This window comes from Bos indicus, chromosome 10, assembly GCF_029378745.1.
Source record: "Bos indicus isolate NIAB-ARS_2022 breed Sahiwal x Tharparkar chromosome 10, NIAB-ARS_B.indTharparkar_mat_pri_1.0, whole genome shotgun sequence".
In the NCBI taxonomy this organism is placed as follows: domain Eukaryota; kingdom Metazoa; phylum Chordata; class Mammalia; order Artiodactyla; family Bovidae; genus Bos; species Bos indicus.
The window spans coordinates 42,881,402-42,904,244 of NC_091769.1; the positions used below are offsets into that span (position 1 = coordinate 42,881,402).

The 22,843-nt window shown below is 34.0% G+C and overlaps 1 protein-coding gene across 1 annotated transcript in view; it reads right to left on the bottom strand.

The window, feature by feature from the left end:
• Positions 1-22,843, bottom strand: part of SOS2 (SOS Ras/Rho guanine nucleotide exchange factor 2) — a 105,631-nt gene that overhangs the window by 10,366 nt on the left and 72,422 nt on the right. Inside the window, exons 12-21 of the mRNA XM_070797385.1 lie at positions 22,489-22,611; positions 19,709-19,812; positions 16,931-17,153; positions 13,699-13,818; positions 13,377-13,539; positions 9,002-9,119; positions 7,832-8,004; positions 5,210-5,326; positions 3,699-3,960; positions 3,129-3,170 (exon numbers count right to left, since the gene is read on the bottom strand). Of these exons, the coding sequence (XP_070653486.1) occupies positions 3,129-3,170; positions 3,699-3,960; positions 5,210-5,326; positions 7,832-8,004; positions 9,002-9,119; positions 13,377-13,539; positions 13,699-13,818; positions 16,931-17,153; positions 19,709-19,812; positions 22,489-22,611 (1,445 nt within the window). The remainder of the gene's footprint in view (positions 1-3,128; positions 3,171-3,698; positions 3,961-5,209; positions 5,327-7,831; positions 8,005-9,001; positions 9,120-13,376; positions 13,540-13,698; positions 13,819-16,930; positions 17,154-19,708; positions 19,813-22,488; positions 22,612-22,843) is intronic.

Below are 22,843 nucleotides of genomic sequence, written 5' to 3' on the forward strand. Positions count from 1 at the left end.
ATCTCCCAGAAAACAGAACATAAAAACAAAGAGATGGACAAGAGGAGATAAAAGAAAACTGAATGACAAATCTAGGATGTACAATATGGAAAATAAGCTCCAAAAAGGGAGCCAGGGAACATGGAAGGGAAGAAAGTATTAACAAAATGATACATGGAAAATTTTCTAGAAATCAAAGACATAAATCTCTAAATTTAAATGGCTCATTAAATACACAGCAAAATGAAAAAAAAAAAAAGACCCACATCAAAGTAGATCACTGTGAATGTACTGATCATTAGGAATAAACAGAAGATCCTAAAAGCTTCTTGAATTTAATGTGGCAGAGACTCCTAATTGTCCCCCAGGGCACCTTTCCCTTTCATCCTTTTAGTAATAGGCTCTGCGGAGAAGGCAATGGCAACCCACTCCAGTACTCTTGCATGGAAAATCCCATGGATGGAGGGGCCTGGTGGGCTGCAGTCCATGGGGTCGCTACGAGTCGGATATGACTGAGCGACTTCACTTTCACTTTTCACTTTCATGCACTGGAGAAAGAAATGGCAACCCACTCCAGTGTTCTTGCCTGGAGAATCCCAGGGACGGGGGAGCCTGGTGGGCTGCCGTCTACGGGGTCGCAAAGAGTCGGACACGACGGAAGCGACTTAGCAGCAGCAGCAGCAACAGTTAGAGAGCATTTCTTACAGCTGTGCCCGTGTGACTAAGTTTTGGCCAATGGGATGAGAGCAGGAGTGACGTTTGCAACTCCCAGACCATGTTTTTGTAAACAAAGTTCCTTGCCCTCCAAGTTCCTACTGGCAGAAAAATGGTAACAACTCAAATCAGTTGCTCAAAACTCAGAGATGGAAGACACATTGTGAGAATCCTGGATTGCCCTGCTAGTTTGAAAGCCTAGTAGAGCAGAGTTGTTTACTTACTCTGGCTATTTTGAGAAACAAACTTTCATTTCATTTAAGGCACTGCCTTTTTGGGGCTCTTTGTTATTACAGCAAGTAAACTGCAGTTTTCAAAAAAAAGTATTAAGAACGTAGGGTCACTGACAGAAGGAGTTTTGTCTATTTTGTTCAGTGCCACTTCTCTTGTACCTACAATACGGCCTACATGTAACGGGCATTTAAAAATATGCATGAATAATTTATGAGTGAATGATACTAGACTTCTAAACACCACATATGAAAGCTAAAACAGTGGGAAACTGTCTTCAAGATTCTGACTGAAAATGACTTAAATTTCTCTACCCAGCCAAACTTTTTTTTTTGGGGGGGGGGGCCTTGGGGGAGGGCAGTTTGCACCATGTGGGCTTGGAGAAGGAAATGGCAACCCATTCCTTCTGGGTTTCTGGCCTCCAAAATTCCCTGGACAGAGGAGCCCAGTGGGCTATAGCCAAAGGGGTCACAAAGAGTCAGACATGACTGAGTGACTGAGGATGAGCATGCAGGCTTATGGAATATCAGTTCCCTGATAAGGAAATGAACCCAGCCCTTGGCAGCAAAAGTGCAGAGTCCTAACCACTGGACTGCCAGGCAATTTTCCTGGCTAAACTATTCACAATGAAATGTATAATAAATACATTTTCAGAAATGCAAGAACTTAAAAATGTATATCCTATGTATCCTTTCTCAGGTAGCTACTACAGAATGTACCCCTATCAAAATAAAGGAGTCATTTCCAGTATGACAGCAGAAGAAAGTTCTAGGATTTCAGCTAAGTCAGAAGCCGAGACAGCAACTAGTCCCAAATGGAGCAGGAGGACAAAAGATCATCAGTAAGGAAGTTTCCCAGTTAAAAAGCATACACAAAAACCCTCAAAACCAAAAAAACCTTGGTAATTCCCCCAAATGGTCTGACTTTAAGGAAAACTGTGGTGTTAAAGTGTGTGGGAAGACTTAGCAATAGACGTTTAAAAAACAAAAATCCTAAACATTAATGAAGCTATTATTAATTCCAGGAAACAGCATACAAGAAAGGAAGCATAATCACAGTATATACTCTGTGACTTAGCCGTAATAATATTTTCTCTAAATGCGGGAAGTTTATTAGGTAAAGAGAGAAATCCTCACCTACCACGTCTTTTAAACACTGTCTAAAAGTAATGATTCAAGAGAGAGAAAAACATAAAAACATCACTTAAAAAGGTAGAAGAATCACTGCAAAACAAGGGGTGGGGAGTCAGGAGGGAGAATACTGTTGTTAATTTCACCCTAAGTATTTTAAGCACTATTTGCCTTTTGAAACTCTACACATATATTACCTTGATAAAAATCTGAAATTACAGAATTAAATATTTAAAAGAATAAACTTACTTTTCTCACAAGACAGGAATTCTCTTGTTACTATCTATATGATCTACATTTTACTATCATAGAAGCAGAAGTCCTCTAGATTGGGAGAATTATTCCTGAAGCTGCTGTATCCCTTTGGGTTATTCTGTTTTAAACAAATGGCCACAGAAAGGTAAGTGACAGTATTTATGTCATACAGAGGATGAGATGGCTAGATGGCATCACTGACTCGATGGACATGAGTCTGAGTGAACTCCGGGAGTTGGTGATGGACAGGGAGGCCTGGCGTGCTGCGATTCATGGGGTCGCAAAGAGTCGGACACGACTGAGCAACTGATCTGATCTGATCTGATGATATAATTAAGGATGGCAGAATAGCATTTTACTTAAAATGCTACTTTAACTAAATAAGTTCATGAGAAGAAATAAGTGATCAAAGCTAGCCTAGGAACCTGATAAACATTTAGTATTATTCCTGTAGAAAAATGAATTGGAAATAGCAGGGAAGAGGAGAGACAACCGATATGAAATCACTGTTCCTTCTGCGCCAAGCAATGTGCTAGGTGCTCTATATAGTTATCTCATTTGACCCTTAACAAGTTGGAGATACTAAGTAATTTGTTCAGCATCATGCAGTCCCTAAAACATATATAGTAAAATGATGAAACTGTAGTAAAGTTTAAATAGTACCCAGTTGTAAAAAAATAATTCCATCCATTTGTAAGAATTTTATTTTGTAAAATCTTTAAATGTTGCTAAAATTCAAAATATTCATATACAAAGTTCATCAATGCAATTATTATCTTTATAGTCATTTCATTAGAATCAAGTTAAATTCTTACTTACTTGAATGAGGCAAGAGGACTGGAGCAAAGATGCTATTGCTTCCTATTAGAAGGAGAAAAATCAATTTGAAAAGGAAGGTAATATGTATGATTTTATTTTAAAAATGTTTGCATAAAGTAACATACATAATAACATGTACAGAGTTCAGAACTTTATCATCTTTTGCCATGTTAGTTTTTAAAGAATGAATATGGTATTCTTTGTACTTGGAATTTTTTTCCTTTCTTAGCATAAATAGCTCCCTCTCTATCAGTCTCTTTAAATTTCCTTCACAGAATTTATCTGTTTTGTTTTCTTTTTCATTGGCTATTGCTCCCTTTAGAGTAGAATTGGGGCTCAAAAGGTCCTGAATAAATCTTTGTTGAATGAATAAACTAGAAAATAATATGCAAAAGCAATGCACAAATTATGCTTTCCTCCCCTGTGTTAATCTTTATTTTCACATATAGATGTCATTTTTCACACTAATATAGTCTGTAAAGGATTCTATAGTTTCCTAACTAAAATGATGAGAATTAACTAAAACAAAAGATTCCCTTTTTTGCCAAACAATTTACATCAAATACATACCACAGGAACTGTTGAGATCCACATCTAAAAACACACTAAGGTCTGAAGAAGCAGACACTGGTGGGGTAGATGGTGTATTTGGAGAGGTTGGTGCTGACACTGTTGATTCAAGCTCCGTTTCAGCAATCCGACTAAAGCTTATTTTACACGGTTCTCTTTCTAATGGTGTTGGGTGACCTCGCAAAGTACCTGAGGTAGAGCCATGTCGGCCTGTATTAGGCCTTATTCCAGGAGATTTTAAGGAGAAAGCTGATTTCCTAGGCTAGGAAAAGCAAATGTAATTACCATTACTAACTTGCGTGTACTTTAATAAATCAAGTACATTATGTAAAGTATTATGGCTTAGCATATTAGTATACAGTTGAAAGAGTACAATAAATCCCAACCTGCAAGGACAGTCTGTAACTGTTCTTCCAGCAGAACACTTTGAGATTTGATTGGCTTAATTTTAAGGTGGACTTGAATACTGTATAAGTAAACCTCTTTTCATAATTCAGAAATAAAATAAAAATTCATGTGAAAACAACTATTTGCTTCCAAGACACTTGAATCTAAATATCTTCAAATTATTGATATCGATTTTATAAATATTTACTGTAGATACAATAAATACAACATATTATGCTGGGTGCTATAGAAAAAAAGACATCCTCTCCCCAACTCCACAAAATAATAAATGACCAACCTCTGCAATGATACTTTAGAGTCTTTGGGAAAAATTGCTATCATTGTCTCTCACCTTTACCCTCCACTTTTAAAAATTCCCACAGTGGTAACTTAATGAAAAATATAAACTCAGATTCAGATAATTTAAGTTAAAACCTCAAGTGTGCCCATATCTAGCTATGCAGCCTTGAAAAGGTTATTTATCTCCTTTGAGCCTCTTTATGTCTGTAAAATGAGACTAAGGTCAATATCATACAATTGTTGTGGAGATGAGGTAACATGAAACTATCTGGCCCCAAGTTCATGTATGACAAATGTTTTTCCTTCCTTCCACATCTTGTTTCACTTTCAGCTCCTTATAATTGGTGTACTACTACTTCTGTGTCACTGTAAACCCCAGGAATAAAAGCAACTACTGTATAGTAGCAAATTTTAGCGAGTGAGGTGGGTTCCAGTGCTAACTGTGGACAGTGGTGCTCTTATGGCAGAAACCATGGTCAAGTCAGAAGAACCACAATATATCTCCTTACTCTTTCCCAAGTCTCTTCATTCCTTGTCCTATTACCTACCTGTCATTAGGTTCTCACTTTCTCATAGCTTTCCCCCTTATACTGGGAAGGATCAGAAATGGATGGGTAAGTAAGTGGTTTAAGAGACAGGATACATCAGGTTTTATCTAACTGCTAACTTTCCCCCTACAAGATATATAATTTTAGAAATAATGCAATACTGCAAAACAAAACAGGTATTCAAGCAAAGTATGATTTTAATGGAAATAGTCTACTGAACATTAAAGATGGTATCGTTTTAAAAAACAAAATTTTCCAAAATTATAATGCACTTACAAATCGAGGTGGCTGTTTGCAATTTCGGGGTTCAATTTCTAGTGACTTGTTGAACAAATAATCTGTAAACTCTTTTTCAGAAGCACATCCCATGGGGTTAAGGTTTTCAAAGAATCTCTGGAATTAAACATCCATAAGTATATATTTTTTATTTTATTAAAATGTTTACTTCATCGGTTTAATATCAAAAAAACTATCAACAAATTAATAGATCCTAATGTCTGAAAAGTCCTCAAGGATTGCTGATTCCAATCTCTCTATTTTGGGATAAAATTATAAAGTTTTTATGGAAGTTTTATACTCCAATCTTAAACTTCTATTAAGAAGATGAACAGACTTTCACTTATTATTATCATCTTAATAGCTCAGTATCCGTCAGTTAACATTCCTACTGATTACACAACAAAATGATCATCAGTAATAAGTCAAAAGTGTTTAAAACAGAATTACAGTTATAATCCACAACAAAACTTTGATGATCAGAAAAAAAGTAGCGATAAATTGGATTAAAGTCTATTCAAAAATAATTTCAAGGACAATAATATATTTTAACATATCTGTGCTCACATCTAACAAAATAACTTTTCTGTCTTTAATGAAAAAGTATTTGCTAAACTTAAACATAGGTTTTTAAGTAGAAAGTTTAGATGATCTAACAAAGTGCAAAAAGAAAAACAGTAATCTCACAATGAGAGATTGCACTGTCAACATTTTACTATTGGGACAGTCTTCCAGTGTCTTAACTATGTATGTGAACATATGCACATATGCATTATTACAATTTTTTTCCTGCGAAATTGGGGTCACAACATAGGTATTTTTAGCCTTTTGAAAATATTAATTTTTTTCTGTATGGTTTACTTTAAATAATACAAATTTTAACTATATTGTACTTCATCAGATGAAATGTTCCAGAATTTATTTCACCAATTTCCATATAGGTAGTAACTTACATAGGTGGTTTCTAATTTTTTGCTATTATAATTATGTGTTATTATCCACTCCTCATGCATAAATTTTTCTGTGCATTTCTGATGACTTCCTTATAAGCAAATGATTGGGTTTAGTTTAATTTTGAAGTGGCTTAGAAGCATATGTAAAAATAAGTTCTGAGTTTTAGCTTTACCAGTAGGCAAAATGAGCTTTAGAATTTCTAGAATAAACTTCTTCCATTTTTCAGGCATTCTGACAATTTCAAGAAAATTGCATTACTACTTAAACAATATTGAAACAATTTATTCTTATATTCAGGTCAGATAAATTAAATCATATGGACCAAAAGTAATTTAAAGACTTTATAAAAGTCTAACTATGCTTTGAAAGTGAATGGCTACTTTATCTACATTTTAAGCTTATTTTGAGTCAATCGTAAAAAAAGCATTCTCTGCTCCTTACCCCCAAAAGAATGCTTTAAATGATGGCAGGATGTCTAGATCAGATGCAGAAACCTATCAGGAATTATTGAGATATGAATGCTAAAAGCACTATTTTAATTATACCCAACTAAAATGCAACATTATTTCTATGAGGAAATACACTGTGAATTCTAATCTGGGCTTCAAGAACATTTTTTTTTTTTTTGGCCCCATCATGCAGCTTGTGGGATCTTAGTTCCCTGAACGGGGATTGAACCTGGGCCCTTGGCACTGGATCTCCAGGGAATTCCCTCAAGAACATTTCTTTACCCCTATGGAACACCAAATCACAGAGGGTTGGCTAAATGCTGAGAGAAGGGGATGGAACAAACGACCATTTTCTTTAAAGCAAGTATCTGTCTATATTTTCATAATGGTGTACACTTCAGGTCAATTTTTCTTAGGACTTTAAGGTTCTTTGTTTTGAACTTGGAACAAAGAATAGTTACCATCTTACAATTTAGGAGGATGGAAATGATGGTGACTATTTTCACTCAATATGCTCAACCTGCAAACTATATCTGAAAGTGTAGCACAATTTTTAATGTGAAAGGTAAACTTACTCTGATTGTTATCATATGTTCTGAATTTCAAATAAACACAATAATATCTACTTACTATAGATATAATACCACAGTATTTACTCTAATTTAGAAGATATTCACACTTTATAGTACCACAGAATCAATATTATGAACTATTGCTCAAAACAGAATATCAAGTGATAAAATATTTTTTAAAAAATCATTGTTTTGCTATGCATATATACACATCACTCTCCCAACCCCTTCCCCTACTTAAATGCAGTGTTCTTATAAAGGTATTAATTATTTAATGTTACACTGGCACATGTAAAATATCTAAAATGTCTATTAACTAATGATAGTACTGGTAGTGGATTTTCTTTTTACTGTGTGGACATCGGAAAGCATCTTCCATTCCATTTTGTCATTCATTTTTTTAAAAGTGTTACTTAAACCTGTTGCACAAAGAAGCAATAACTGTCAAGACAAAGTGCCTAGTAATATTAATAACGGCAGATTGTTAGTGGAGAATATCTAATATTCACCACTTCCATCTATTGATTCATTAATGCATATTATTTTCATAGCAAAATAAAGATCATAATGTATGGCTATGGAATTTCTTAGAGAGGGCAGAGGACTTAACATGTTCTCTTTTAAAGATAAGCAAAGAAAATATTTACCCTCATTTCTGGTTCTATCCGTAAACAGTAAGGTTGATTTTGATACTGCTGAATTTCTCCAGTAATTTCAGCTACTTTCCTCCTCTTACTGAAATTGATTAAATCTTTCCCTTTCTTTTTTAAAAAATCATTATTCCCTTCTTCAGTCTTCAGTATATTTGTTAAATATATTCCTAGTAAAAAAAGTATTTGAAGAAAAGTTTTAAAATTGGTTACTTAACCATTTGGGAAAACAATTGATCTAGTAAAGTTGAAAAACATCTTATAATACAGCAGGTCTTACTAGTGAAATCTCTGATATATTTAATAATCAACTCTACATGAAGAATTTTTTACATGGATGGAAATAATTTAAAATTGAAAGAAAATTAGGGTTTATAAAGAGCTTAATTTGCCATTTCTTAGTCTAATAGCCTAAAATAAAAGAGGGGATTCATTCACAGTCTAAATTATGTGTTAAATCTACTCTAACCATTTTAATATTTACTTATAAATATTTAACACCAATGATCTTAAATGATTATTGATAAAATACGCAATACCAATGATCTTAAGTGATTACTGACCAGCAAGTTAATTTTAAGCCAATTCTGGTTAATAAGACTACAGATTTGCAAACTAATTCTGTTTTCCCAAAGCCTGTAATTTAGACACAATTTATTCTTCAGTTTTGGACAGGAAGAAAGTTTTCAGTTTCTCTTTCACACATAATTAGATTCATTTACATCAGTGGCTCTCAACTGGGGACAATTTTGTCCCCCAGAGGACAGGTATCTGGGAATGTCTGGAGACATTTTTGGTGTGTGCTATAATTTGAATGGTCGAATGTTCAAAATTCATATGTTGAAATCCTAATGCCCAATGTGACAGAATGAGGTGGTGAGGCCTTTGAGAGGTGCTAAACTTATGAGGCTGGAGCCCTCATCAATGAGACTACTGCTCTGAGATTCCACAGGACTCCTTACAACTCTATGAGATAATTACCAGAATTACAAGTTTTATAGATAAGAGTCTACATATAGAGTTTAGGTTTCATTTATCAATATAGACAGCTAATAAAAGTAGATGTGCTCAGATATAAAATCAGGACTATCTGCTTCTAAAGGCTGGTCTCTTTTTGCTATATAACAAAATCTCCCTCAAAATATAAATCCGTATTTTATAACTTACCAAAAAAAGGCACACAGGGTGGATTGATTGACTTAAGTTTCACTAGATATTTTTTAAAATGATCTTGACTTAATTCCACAGCGTCATCCAAAATTTTCCTTTTTCTTTCCTGCAACGCCTTTAAAATATATAAATGGAGTATAATTTGTTTTTTTTTTAAACAGCTCAATCATATTTTTTAGGTACAAAGCTTTCAATTTTAATATTGTACAAGTGTTTGAAAAAAAAGCTTTTAAATTAAGAGATCAGTAGTATTCTTATCTCTACTTGCTGGAAATGACTTATCTATAAATATAGAACTTTAAAACTTAGTTTTTTTCTAATATAAATTAGAGGATTAAACAATAAAACAATCTTCCTTAAGACATTATTAGTTATAATCCTGATTAGCTGGAGTTTCAAGTTATAGCTATAGGAGAAAAATATAATCCCATGGCATTCAAGTATTTTTCTACTGGAAGGTCTTTTGGGGCTAAGGGTAATAAGATTTTGGTAAAGAGAAGGCCAGGGGAGGGAGACAAGAATTGAACAAAAATTTATTAAACCAAGTAAGCAGTCATTTATTTTATATTTCATTATTACATTTTGTAATTAAAAGTCAGTTATTTTATTTTTAACCTGATACACACACACACACACACACACACACACACACACACACACACACACACACAAATTGACAGCAAACGTACTTGATAAAAAACCACTCATTTCCTTTAACTTAAGGAAAAAGCAAAGGTGACTGCACTGTAACTTTTATTCAGTGCTCTACAGAAGTTCTAACTAGAATGGACAAGAAAAATAAACAAATAAATAAAAGACTAGCGACTGAGAAGAAAAATTGCCAGTATTCACAGAGGAAATGATTATGTAAAGAAATGTAATAAATCTACATATAGAATGTTAATGAAAGAATTTAGCAACATTGCTGGATATAAAACTAATAGGCAAAAATCAACTGCATTTCTAGATATAATCAATAAAGAAAACAAATTTTAAAATATTCTAATATAAATCTAACAAAACAGTTGTGAGGTCTTCATCAAGAAAACCATAAAACTTTATTAAATAAATAAATGGAGAGATATACTATGTTCATAGTTGGGAGGATTCATTATTGTAAAAATGTCAGTTCTTCATAATTGATTTATAGGACCTGTACAATTCTTATCAAAATCCCAACCTTTCAGATGATTCTACAATTACATAATAGCAAAGGGTCAAGAATAAGTCACTCTTGGGAATTCCCTGACAGTCCAGTGGTTAGCTCTCAGTGCTTTCACTGCTGGAGTCCAAGTTCAATCCCTGCTTGGGGAACTAAAAAAAAAAAAAGAGTAAATCACTCTTGAAAAGGAAGCTTGGTGGGGACTTGGCCTACTATAGTGTATCAAGAATTAGTATAAAACTATGGCAATTTAAACATGCGGCACTAGCACAGAATAATGGAATACATTAAAGGAACAGGACAGAGGAACCAGAAACAAGCCCACACATATATGGATGCTCAATTTGTGACATAGCTGGCACCTAGAGATCAATGAGGAAAGAATGTACTTTTAATAAACGTGTGGGATCATCTGGCTAGCCAAATGGAACATACAATGAATTTAGACTCCATACTCAAAAATTTGTTTCCAGCTAGATTAAGGACTTAATGAGAAAGAAAACATTAAGATAACAGAGGAGGATCTATTATACAAGACACCAACAACCACAAATTACAAAGGAAAAAATAAATGTGACATTAAGAATTTTTGTTCATCAAAAGACATAATAAAAATGGTGAAAACAGAAGCTTTGATCTGGAAAAAAGGTATTTATAACAAACATGACTGACAAAGGATTAAAATATAGTATATGAGAGAACTCATACAAATTCATGACAAAAACTCAAAGAAAAGTAAAAAAATTTCCACAATACAAAGAGCCAATAAACATCTTAAAAGAGGTTCAAACTCAATAGAAATCAAGAAATTATAAACCCAAACCACAAGACTAGAAAAATTAAAAGAACTGACAATATCAAGTGTCAGTGAGAATGCAGAACAACCAGAGTTCGTTGTTTCCAGTGCGAGTATAAACTGGCACAGTAATTTGAGAAAACAACTGGGCATTATCTATTCTATCATCCAATACTTCTACTTCTAGGTATGTAAGAGAAATTTGTATATGTATGCTCCAGGACACAGGCAGAAAATGTTCATGACAATATTATCGATAATAGCATCAAACTAGAAACAATATGAATGACCATTAACTAATAAATAAATAAGCAAATAAATAAATTTTAGTAAAGTTATTTCTATAATTTTCTTGATGAGATCTCTAGTTTTTCCCATTCTATTGTTTTCCTCTATTTTTTTGCATTGATCACTTAGGAAGGGTTCTTATCTCTCCTTGCTATTCTTTGGAGCTCTGCATTCAGATGGATATATCTTTCCTTTTCTCCTTTGTCTTTCTATTCTCTTCTTTTCTCAGCTATTTGTAAGCCCTCCTCAGATAACCATTTTGCCTTTCTGCATTTCTTTATCTTGAGGATGGTTCTGATCGTCACCTCCTGTATAATGTTCCAAACATTATAGTTTGTATAGTTCTTCAGGCACTCTATCAGAGCTAATCCCTTGAATCTATTTCTATAATATGATACAACTATAAAAAAGAATGGCCTATAATTATAAGAAACAATATGGATGAAGTTTAGGAAAATAATACTGAGTGAAAAAAGTCTGGGAAGAATTATATTCACATATAATTAAGAAACAAGAAAAATAACATTGTTTAGTGCTACAAATAGTAAAACTATAGAAAAAAGCAAAAGAATGATAAGCACAAGATTTAGCACAGTAGTTGGCTCTGAAGGGACAAAGGAGATAGAATTGGGAAAGGTTTTTAAACTGGATGCCAGGTAAACAGGCTTTTTTAAAAATTTTTATTCCTTATACCATATACCTATTTTAAGAAATATTGTTGAACATTTAATATTTTAAGAAACTAAAGCCTAACGTCTCAAAATGAATATATTTCTTTAGAGTTTACAAAATGAGAACTGAAGTTATTAGTCTCTTAGATTAATATTTGGCAATATTTGACTATTAACATCTTTAATATATAATATGTCCATACAAATCAATAACATGCAAACACTCAGATAGAAAAACACATACATGAAAGCAGTTTAACCCTATACTCCCCACTAATCACAACCCACTGTAAGAATGAATGTTAAGTGAAGAGTACATATCCTTCCACTCTTCTCAATGCTGTGCAACTCCACTTACATGTTTAGAGTTTATTCTGTTCTGTTCTATCAAAATGAAGTCATACTATATTAATTTTTCTAAAGATTTTTGAAATGGCTTTTCCCCTGAATGTCACACTATTCTTTCAAGACACACACAAAGATTCTAGTCACTTTTTTCCCCTCCAACCAATACTCCACATGATAGGGATAGGATAACATAATCATTCTGTTGATGGACATACAGGTTGGATCTAGCTTTCTGCTACTATTAGTACAATTAATGCTGCAGAAACTAGATCTTTGTACCTTAATTTTATAGTCCTGAGCCTTTTATTCTATGTCCAAAAGTATGTGTAACATCTGTTAACATCTGTAGCCAGATTGCTTTCCAGTAACACTATAAAAGTTCACATTCTCAATGGCAAATATATTTACATGGCTGAGTCTCTAAATTTCTATACTTTCTATATCTTCCAAATTTTTAATGATAAACATGAAAACATACACCATGTTTACACAATTATTTTTTATAATTTAAAAAAACATTTAAGTTTTAGAAAGCATTCTCTCCATGTTACTTAACTATATACTACAGGTAATTAATTTGTATATTTATATTTAAAATATGTTTAGTCATTTATTTGAAACTGTCAGTCAATCTACTACTGAAAAAATACATTTGGAACTTTATACATCTGAAAGTGAAAGTGTTAGTCGCTCAGTTGAGTCCAACTGGTTGTGACCCCATGCGCTGTAGCCCACTAGGCTCCTGTGTCTGTGGAACTGTCCAGGTAAGAATACTGGAATGGGTAGCCATTCCCTTCTCCAGGAGATCTTCTAGACCCAGGGACTGAACCTGGGTCTCCAGCATTGCAGGCAGAATACTTACCGTCGGAATCACTAGGGAAGCATTTAGGTAAGCATATTAAATAGTCACAAAACACATATTCTTTGATGAATTCTAGGTTTACTAGCATATATTGATGTATTTTCTAATATTGTGATACTGTGCTTCAGGAGTAAGACAGATTATTTATAAACAATTTACTCAAAAAAGATTGGTGGTAGAAGGAATCTCCTTCACATTAATTTTATCTCCTCTCAAAAGATAAACTATTTAAGCCTAAAACTTACCTCAAAGGTATGATCTAGTCTATAGACTGATACTGAATTTACTGCACTGACGATCTCCAATACACCATTGAAATTATTCAAATCTTGAAAAACTTGCAGAATTTCTATAATTCTACTCAGTATTGCCACTCGTTCCTCAAAATTTTCTGCCTCCACAATGCATCTAACCAAAAAAAAAAAAAAAATCATGGCTTAGAAAGCAAGAAGTGCCTTGTTTCATACAGAAAAAATATACATTTTCAGCCAGAATGTTTGCTTATATGTGACTTAATGTTATAGAAATATATTAAGAAGTAATAATACAAAGTAAGTAAAAACTTACTTTTCAAACCAGAGGGTGAGATTTGTGGTGTGGCGAATCATTTTTAATAAATTTGGAGAATTTATTTCTTTATCTTCTTTGGTCCATACACTCCCTACAAGTTCAGAAGGTTGAACTTTCCTGTGGAACCAAAAATCCATGCACTTAATCTACAAGGGATCAGTATCAAAATTATTTAAAGGCCTCCAAAAGCTTAATAAGAAAAAGATAACTAGTTTAAAAGATAAGTGAACAAACATACAAGGAGATAATTTACAGAGAAACAGAACTGAATAGCTACAGACATGAAAGAATATTTTAACTCTTACTCAGAAAAAAGAACATTAAACCACAATGAAATCCCACTTTATTGCTATCACACTAAAAGAAGTTTAACACCAAATGGATAAAAATGTGGAAAAAAGAGAACTCCCCATCACTGATGTGCAAGTAAAAACAGATATAACCACTTTTCAAAAAATTTCACAATATCTCATAACACTGAAGATATACATACTAGATCATCTAGCATTTCTAATAACATTCAGTCAAGCAAAATTTGCAAGAGTGAAAAATCCCAAACAACCTAAATGCTCATCATTAAGAGGATGGATAAACTGTGGAGTATTCATACAATGGAATACAATACAGCAATTAAAATAAGCAGACTGGAGCGATACTCAGCAACTTGAACAAATGCCAGAAATGATTTAAGTAAAAAAACAAGTTACAGAATGATACACAGGTAGAAACAGACTTAAAATGTGTAAAATAATGCTACGTGTTGTTTATGAATGGTTGTATGTATATAAATTATAAAGACACACATAGGAGTAGTAAATGCCAAATATAGAATAGCAATTATCCTTTGGGAGAAAGAAGAGGAATGGGATTGGAGAGAATCACACAAAGGGTTTCACTTTTATTTGTAATGCTTTTGTTGTTGTTGAGCCCTTACTGTATTATCGTCTATATTTTTTAATAAAAAACAGTTGGAAAAGCAGATAAAATCACTGTATATAGTGATTCAGGATTATATGATTTTTAAAATATTGACCAATGGCATTGCCATCACTGTCCTATAGACCTGGCTATTATAATAAAAAAGTTCAGTAGATTTGAGTACAAAAGGGTACTCTGAACAGTCTTGGAAATAAATTTTCTTAATTGGTTCTATTATTTCACCAGAATTTTAGTTTACAGAGTGTCAATGTTTTACATATGGTATCCTTCTTCCATAATACACATATCACTTAACAAAGGTATTTCTATGTTTTGAAAGTAGGTCCACATAGAGCTCAGTGCTTTTTTATTCCTGATGTCCATTCATGTAACACTGTAAGGAAAAATCTAACTTCATACTATTTGCTTTGTTATCTAAGTAATAAGTCTCTTCATTCCCACCTATCACAAATCCCACAGTAAAGAAACAACTTAAGTGCCCATGAACCTAGAGGGTATTATGTAACATGAAATAAGTCAAGCAAAGTAAGAAAAACACGTTATCACATATATATGGACTAAAAAATATAACCAACAAATGAATATAACAGACTCATAGATACAGAGAACAAACTAGTGGTTATAGGTAAGGAAGAAGAAGGGGCAGGAGCAACTGGGGTAGGCAATTAAGACCTAACAAAGTACTATGAAGAAAACAAATAAGCTATAAGGATATATCGTATAGTACAGGGAATACAGCCAATATTTTATAATAATTTTAAATAAAATAGCCACAAAAATATTGAGTCACTATAATGTACACGTGAAACGAATATAATATTGTGTATCAACTACAATTGCAATTTAAAAAACTTTTTCCTTAAAAAAATCCTATAATACAAACAAAAACCACTCGAACTCCAAATTATTTAAAATATAACATGACACTCTGAATCAGATGGTAACAACCTCTGATGTGTGTGCTAAAGTCTGAACAACACAACCAGGGCAAATCAGAAACCCAGTTCTAAAGGTCAAGTTTTATATCTGGTGTCTTTCTACACTCTCCACTAACGTTAAACTTTATATATTCTTGCTTTTCCCTGTGTAATCTCAGTTTAAAAAAACAACGGCTGCTAATCAGGATAATTTCTTAAGGATGTTTGTATTTCAAAAGCAGCTCCTGAACGCAGAAAAGTTTCTGATACAACCATAGTGGTACAGGTTAGTGGGTGGTGATTACCTACAAGGCCTATACTCTCTTTTTTGCAAGGCCTCTACTCTTCACAGGAACCTGGGTTGTAAATGAAAGAAGAAAGCTTATATTATGAGGGAGAAGACAGAAAGAAGCTAACGCACTGGGAAAACATAGGGGTTAAAAAAAAACCTGACCGACAAAGAAGTTGATAAAGCAAGTTGAAAAGAGAGACTGAGATACATGAGTTAGTAATTCTGGAATAAAATTTGAAGTAAATAATATGACAAAGCGAAGTGTCTGATTTGGAGTAGAGAGTGACCCTGGAAATGCCACAGCCATGATACTAAAGTTAGGCTGTAAATGGGTGATGTGTGTAGGTACAGGATGATGGCAGGAACTGCTTTATATATAAAGACAAACGATGGGATACAGATAAAAATAGTCAGGCATATTTCTAGCGATTCTTATAAACAGAAGAAAATTATTTACAAGTTTAAAGTATGGTTCATCATCTACTTCAAAAATCCTTAAAGTCAATACTAATTTCAAATAGCTACAGTATTTGAGACTCCTTAAAAGAAGTGAAGAAATCTTTACTCCACTAAGAATTTTTATTCATTTGCCTTGCAAAGCTAACCCAGTCAAGTCCCAAGTCTAACTTTTTATTACAGAGTATTTGAAAAAAAAAAAAAAAAGAAGAAAGTTTATTTCACTCAATAGTCCATGGACTGAGCTGCCCAGAGCCTAGCATCTATACTGACAGTCTTTTTTAACTGAAGCAAGTTAAACTAAAGCAATGTGAGAAAGCATCAGGAATAGGAGCTGGGTGACGGTCTAAAGTGCCTGCTTATTCTATTGCATTAGTCTTCTCTTTGCCACTTCTCTTGTGAAGGATTGCTAGTACCTAATCTAGGCCTAAAGAGCAATAATTTATAAGACTTTCACTTGCAGAACAGATTATAATTAAAAAATTGCTATGAACTTTCTTCCTAGCCTATAAGAATAGATGAGGCTTTTTAAGTACACATGAATAATTTTCAGAAAGTTCTGAAAATAGATAGAAATGTTCAACGTTCTTGAAAACACAGCAGCAAATTAATGTTAATTGTCTACCTGTAGAGATCAGATTCCAAAAGGGTCAGCTGACGTGCAATTTCTATTGGATGAAGTGTCATGAGATCAAATGTTTCAAACTGTCCTGGTCTGCTGATATGCCATTCAATTGGTGGAGGTGGACTTTCAAAGGTAATATTATGGCTTATACCATTTGCCTGAGCTTGTTTTTTCCTCTTGATGATCTTAGCAATTGACTCTACCCATTTCTTCATAGCTTTCCCTAGAAAAAGAACACAAACAAAAAAAGCCCTTTACTTGACAAACATTAACTGCAAATATTCATATAATTTGTAACTTTCATCTACTTTGAACAATTATCAACTCACGGCCACTGTTTTACCTAATATCACTCATGTCCTCCCTCTACTTATATTATTTCAAAGCAAATCGAAGGTATAATATAATTTCATTCATATTTAAGTATGTATCTGAAAGTTGAGACTTAAAAAAATACAATACCATTACACATATAAAAATGACAGTATCTTCTTAATATCATCAAATATTTAGTTAGTATTCACATTTCTCTGATTGTCTCAGGGAACCGTCTTCCCACAGTTGGTTTGTAGGAAGTAGGATCCAACAAGATGTACACACTGCACTGAGTCAGTATGTCTCAAGACTCCATTCATCAACAGGTTCCTCTCTTTTCTCTCATTTCTTCAGACAATTTATTTGTTGAAATTCAATCACTTGTGGTGTTTCCCAAGTCTAAATTTTGCCAATTCAATGTTTGTGGCATCATCAGCCCTATTTCTCTGTCTCTGTATTTTCTGTAAGTCAACATATACAGATTGATCTGGTCCAGGACAAACTTAAACATGAATACTTGCAAGAATATTTCTGACAAGAGGCATAAAATGTCTTTTTATGATGTTACTGTGAGTTTGAGAAATGGTAACATTCTAATTCTGTCATTCCTTCTTCACTTATTGGTTGCAATGCTTCTACAAAACCTTTCCCTTTTATGACCCAGCAATTACCACTTCTAGGCATATACCCTGAGGAAACCAAAATTGAAAAAGACACATGCACCCCAATGTTCACTGCAGCACTCTACAACAGCTAGACATGAAAGCAACCTAGATGTCCGTCAACAGGTGACTGGATAAAGAAGCTGCGGTACATATATACAGTGGAATACTACTCAGCCATAAAAAGGAACACATTTGAGTCAGTTCTAACGAGGTGGAGGAACCCAGAGCCTATTATATACAGTGAAGTAAGTCAGAAAGAGAAAAATAAATATTGTGTATTAATGCACATATATGGCATCTAAAAGAGAGTAATGATGAACATATTTGCAGGGCAGCAATGGAGACACAGAGACAAGACTTATGGACAAGGGCAGCAGGGGAGTGGAAGGAGAGGGTGAGACGAATGGAGAGGGGAGCACAGAAGCATATATGCTAACATATGTAAAATAGGTAGCCAATGGAAATTTGCTGTATGACTCAGGGAACTCAAACTGGGGCTCTGCAGTAACCTAGAGGGGTGAGATGGGGAGGGAGATGGGAAGGTTAAAGAGGGACGGGACATACGTACACCTGTGGTTAATTAATGTTGATGTATGACAGAGATCAAGCCAATACTATAAAGCAGTCATCGATCAATTAAAAACAAATAAATATAATTATAAAAAAAAATCTTCCCCCCCAAAAAAACTTTCCCTCATCAACTACTGAGTTATCTTGAGGATTAACTTGTATTGGAAAGGCCTTTAAACAAAACCATTTAATTGTTTTATTCTAATATGTGTATTTTAGAAGCTTCTTATAGCAAATAAAATCTAGTATCTTCATTAAGAACATTAAATTAAAAATCAGCTTAGTACTATAAAGCACAGATGATAAAAATGTGTTTTAAACATCTCAAAATGGAAACAAATCACATTCTCTATTTTAAGTAAAATTCACCTTAAAGAACAAGTAGGAGATGAAAGAAGCTATATTTAATTTACAATATGCCAATATTTTTAATTAATGCCTTATACTATCAGGAAAAACATGAGTTTTCTGGATTCAATAGCATATATCTGATATGTTGCATATTTTGATACATACATTTGTTTGATGCTCACTGCCTAGAGTTTCATTTTATGGACTGTGCTCTGCAACTTCAGGTAGGAAACCCCTATCTTTCAGGTGCCAAAGATATACCAAAAACTTTTCCAGGGGAAATAGATATTATTTAAGAAGCTGTTAGGGCTTCCCTCATAGCTCAGTCGGTAAAGAATATATGCCTGCAATGTATAAGACCTGGGTTCAATTCCTGGGTCGGGAAGATCCCCTGGAGAAGGAAATGGCAACCAACTCCAGTGTTCTTGTCTGGAGAATCCCATGCATAGAGGAATCTGGCAGGCTACAGTCCGGGGGGTCACAAGAGTTGGACACAACTTAGTGACTAAACCACCAATACCAAGAAGCTGTTAACCATTCAAAACTGAAGAATAAGATAAAGGAAAATAAACAGGTAAAATTACACAAATATTTAATTAGTTAAAGGAGTGGCAGCCATGAGACGAGATAAAGTTTTAAATTTACTAAAGAGGACTTCTGACTTAAAAAAAAATATTTTCCTAAAAACCTTTAACACTTCAGGTGGTTCTAAACATATGTGAGAGCCTTAAAGTCTATAAAAATTATTCCAAATCTTACTTCTTTTTTAAAATGAAAAACAGTTTAGCTTCTTAAATTGAAAGTCACATAAATTAAAAAAAAAACAACAAAACCTCATGTGCAACAGAAGAGTCAATCAAATCTTTAAATAATATACCTCTTACACTTGAAATGAAGGATTCTAGTCTTTCAAGCAGCTCCAAGTCTCTTTCAAAGTCATAAAAATGGTGTTCAACCCAGTGCCGAAACACATTTAAGACCCTGACAAAATGAAAAGAAACATATTTTAGTAAAACCCAAGCGTTCAATTATACTTCTTTCACTTCTCTAATGCCATGGTGATACTTTTATACACTAGGGCCAATATAAAACCCAAGAGTTTCTAATTTTATAAGCATGGAAAAGTACCTTTTCTTTTTTTCATATGTAGAAAATTTATTCTCTATAATTACAAAAGCTACTTTTAAGTTCTTCAATTGTAAAAGGATTTCTTTGAAAGACCTAAAATTTGAAAACCAACTAAGATTTAGTGTATTTAGTTCTAAATGCAAGTGCTATCATCAAATTACCTGTATTTGCAGGTAGGCTCACATTCCTTTATTTCAAAAGACAAAAGTATTTCTGACCGAGCTATTTTGTTTTATGCTGCTGCTGCTTAGTCGCTTCAGTTGTGTCCAACTCAGTGCAGCCCTATGGACTGCACCCTGCGAGGCTCCTCTGTCCATGGGCTTCTCTAGACAAGAGTACTGGAGTGCGCTGCCATGCTCTCCTCCAGGAGATCTTTCCAACCCAGGGATCGAACCCAAGTCTCTTACATCTACCTGCACTGGCAGGCGGGTTCTTTACCACCAGGCACCACCTGGGAAGCCCATTTTGTTTTATAGTACCTCATAAATAATTACTTATACCTTGCAAATAAAGATGTAAACAATTGACACAAATATAACATTCCATTCTCCATCACAAAGATACAGTTAGTATACATTAATTTCATTAGCATTTTTCCTTCATTATTTCAATGAATGACTATTTCTAGGTTATCTTCCCACCTACACCCTCCACAACCACCCAGTAATTGTCAGGCAATAGTTTTTTCCCCAGACTAAGAAAATACTCTAAATTTCTAATGGTATCTGGAATAAAACAACCTTAAGGGCCTGGTTAGCTCAGTGGCTTAAGGCATTATCTTCTTACACAAAGAATGACATACTAAAAGTTTTGGCTAAAAGCTATATAGTTGGAAGCATCATCATTCCTCCAAAACTGCATTTATTTGTGGTAATTATCCTTGAAAATAAACATTTAATACACTTAGTTTTAAATTTTCAGTTTATGGTTAACATTAATCAAGGAACCCTAACATTTACAGGAGAAATATTTAATCATATATAACTAATAAGATATCTCAGTTTTCCCATGGAAAAGGTTATGATTCCTATGATTTTCACTTGCACTATAAATAGGCCTAATCAAAGGAGCTTTCAATTTTCAATGCTCACTGAACATTGAAACGAACAAGCAAGCACTGGCTCAGGCAGTCAGATGTAAGTCTGAACCCTGTCCTGTCACTCCTTTTATACGACCTATCTCAAATTACTTTATTCTGTTAACTTTCAATTTTCTTTTAAACGAAGTGAAGGACAAAATAAAAAAGATCAAGCACTTAGGCACACAGAGTAACGTTAACAACTGGCAGATGCTATTACTAAATACATTTTTAGAAATTACTACATAGATAACCAACAAGGACCAACTGTATAGCAGTGGGAACTATGCTCATTATCTTGTAATAACCTATAATAGAAAACAATCTAAAAAAGATAAAAAGTATATATAAAACTGAATCACTTTGCTGTACACCTGAAACTAACACAAGATTATAAATCAACTGTACTTCAATAAATTTTTTTTTAAGTCATGAAAAAACAAATACTGAAATGACATTGTTTAGGTAAGTAACAGAGAGAAGACAATGGCAACCCACTCCAGTACTCTTGCCTGGAGAATCCCATGGACGGAGGAGGCTGGTGGGCTTCAGTCCATGGGGTCACGAAGAGTCGGACACGACTGAGTGACTTCACTTTCACTTTTCACTTTCATGCACTGGAGAAGGAAATGGCAACCCACTCCAGTGTTCTTGCCTGGACAATCCCAGGGACGGGGGAGCCTGCTGGGCTGCTGTCTATGGGGTTGCACAGAGTCGGACATGACTGACACGACTTAGCAGCAGCAGCAGGTAAGTAACATATATCGATGTATCTTGTGGGAAGAGAGTAGGGAAAGAACTAGAACTTTCATAAATGTTATAAACAGAAAAAAGTCTAGGATTACTAAATGATCACACTGAGACAAAAATGAAATCAAAAGGGTAGAGAGGACTGACAGTAGGCAAAATTCATATAAAATTAAAATATTTTTACTTATTAGGTACCCTAGCCTATAAGCCATAACATATTACCTGTGAGAGATATCTGATGCATATAACACAGTATATTTTAATAATTAAATTTCTTCAGGGAATTAAGAGTAGCTTCATGGCACCCCACTCCAGTACTCTTGCCTGGAAAATCCCATGGACTGAGGAGCCTGGTAAGTTGCAGTCCATGGGGTCACTAAGAGTTGGACACGACTGAGCGACTTCATTTTGACTTTTCACTTTCATGCATTGGAGAAGGAAATGGCAACCCACTCCAGTGTTCTTGCCTAGAGAATCCCAGGGATGGGGGAGCCTGGTAGGCTGCTGTCAATGGGGTCACACAGAGTCGGACACGACTGAAGCGACTTAGCAGTAGCAGTAGCAGTCACATAGAACTTGAAAGTTTAACTGCTATGCAATTAATAAAATAACCTACATCTGAATTAAGAGGTAAAAATTTTTGTGCTAACTATATACTGAAAATTGAATGACACATAAAAAATACAATATTCAGGCCAAACCTAAGTTGTACTGGTTGGACGTATTCCTTGCGAAACCTTTTAAGGTCTGTACTGATGGGCTGCTCGCCTTTTTCTAACGCCAATTTATCTGCTTCAGTAGGTTCTGGCTCTGGAATTTCAAATCTAAGAAGAAAAGCAAAATGAGAGAAATTTTTTGTTGTTCAGAAATGAGGATTTCAAATATAGCAGGAAAGACACTTTAACTAATAAGCAAACTTCTTTCCTACCATTTATGTGAAAACTGAAACTGATAAACTTCTCTTAAAGTACTACATACTACAAAACATTGCCCTTTAGCTATACAGTACTGAATACTTATATTCTTATTTTTATCAAAAGTTTAATAACTAGCACT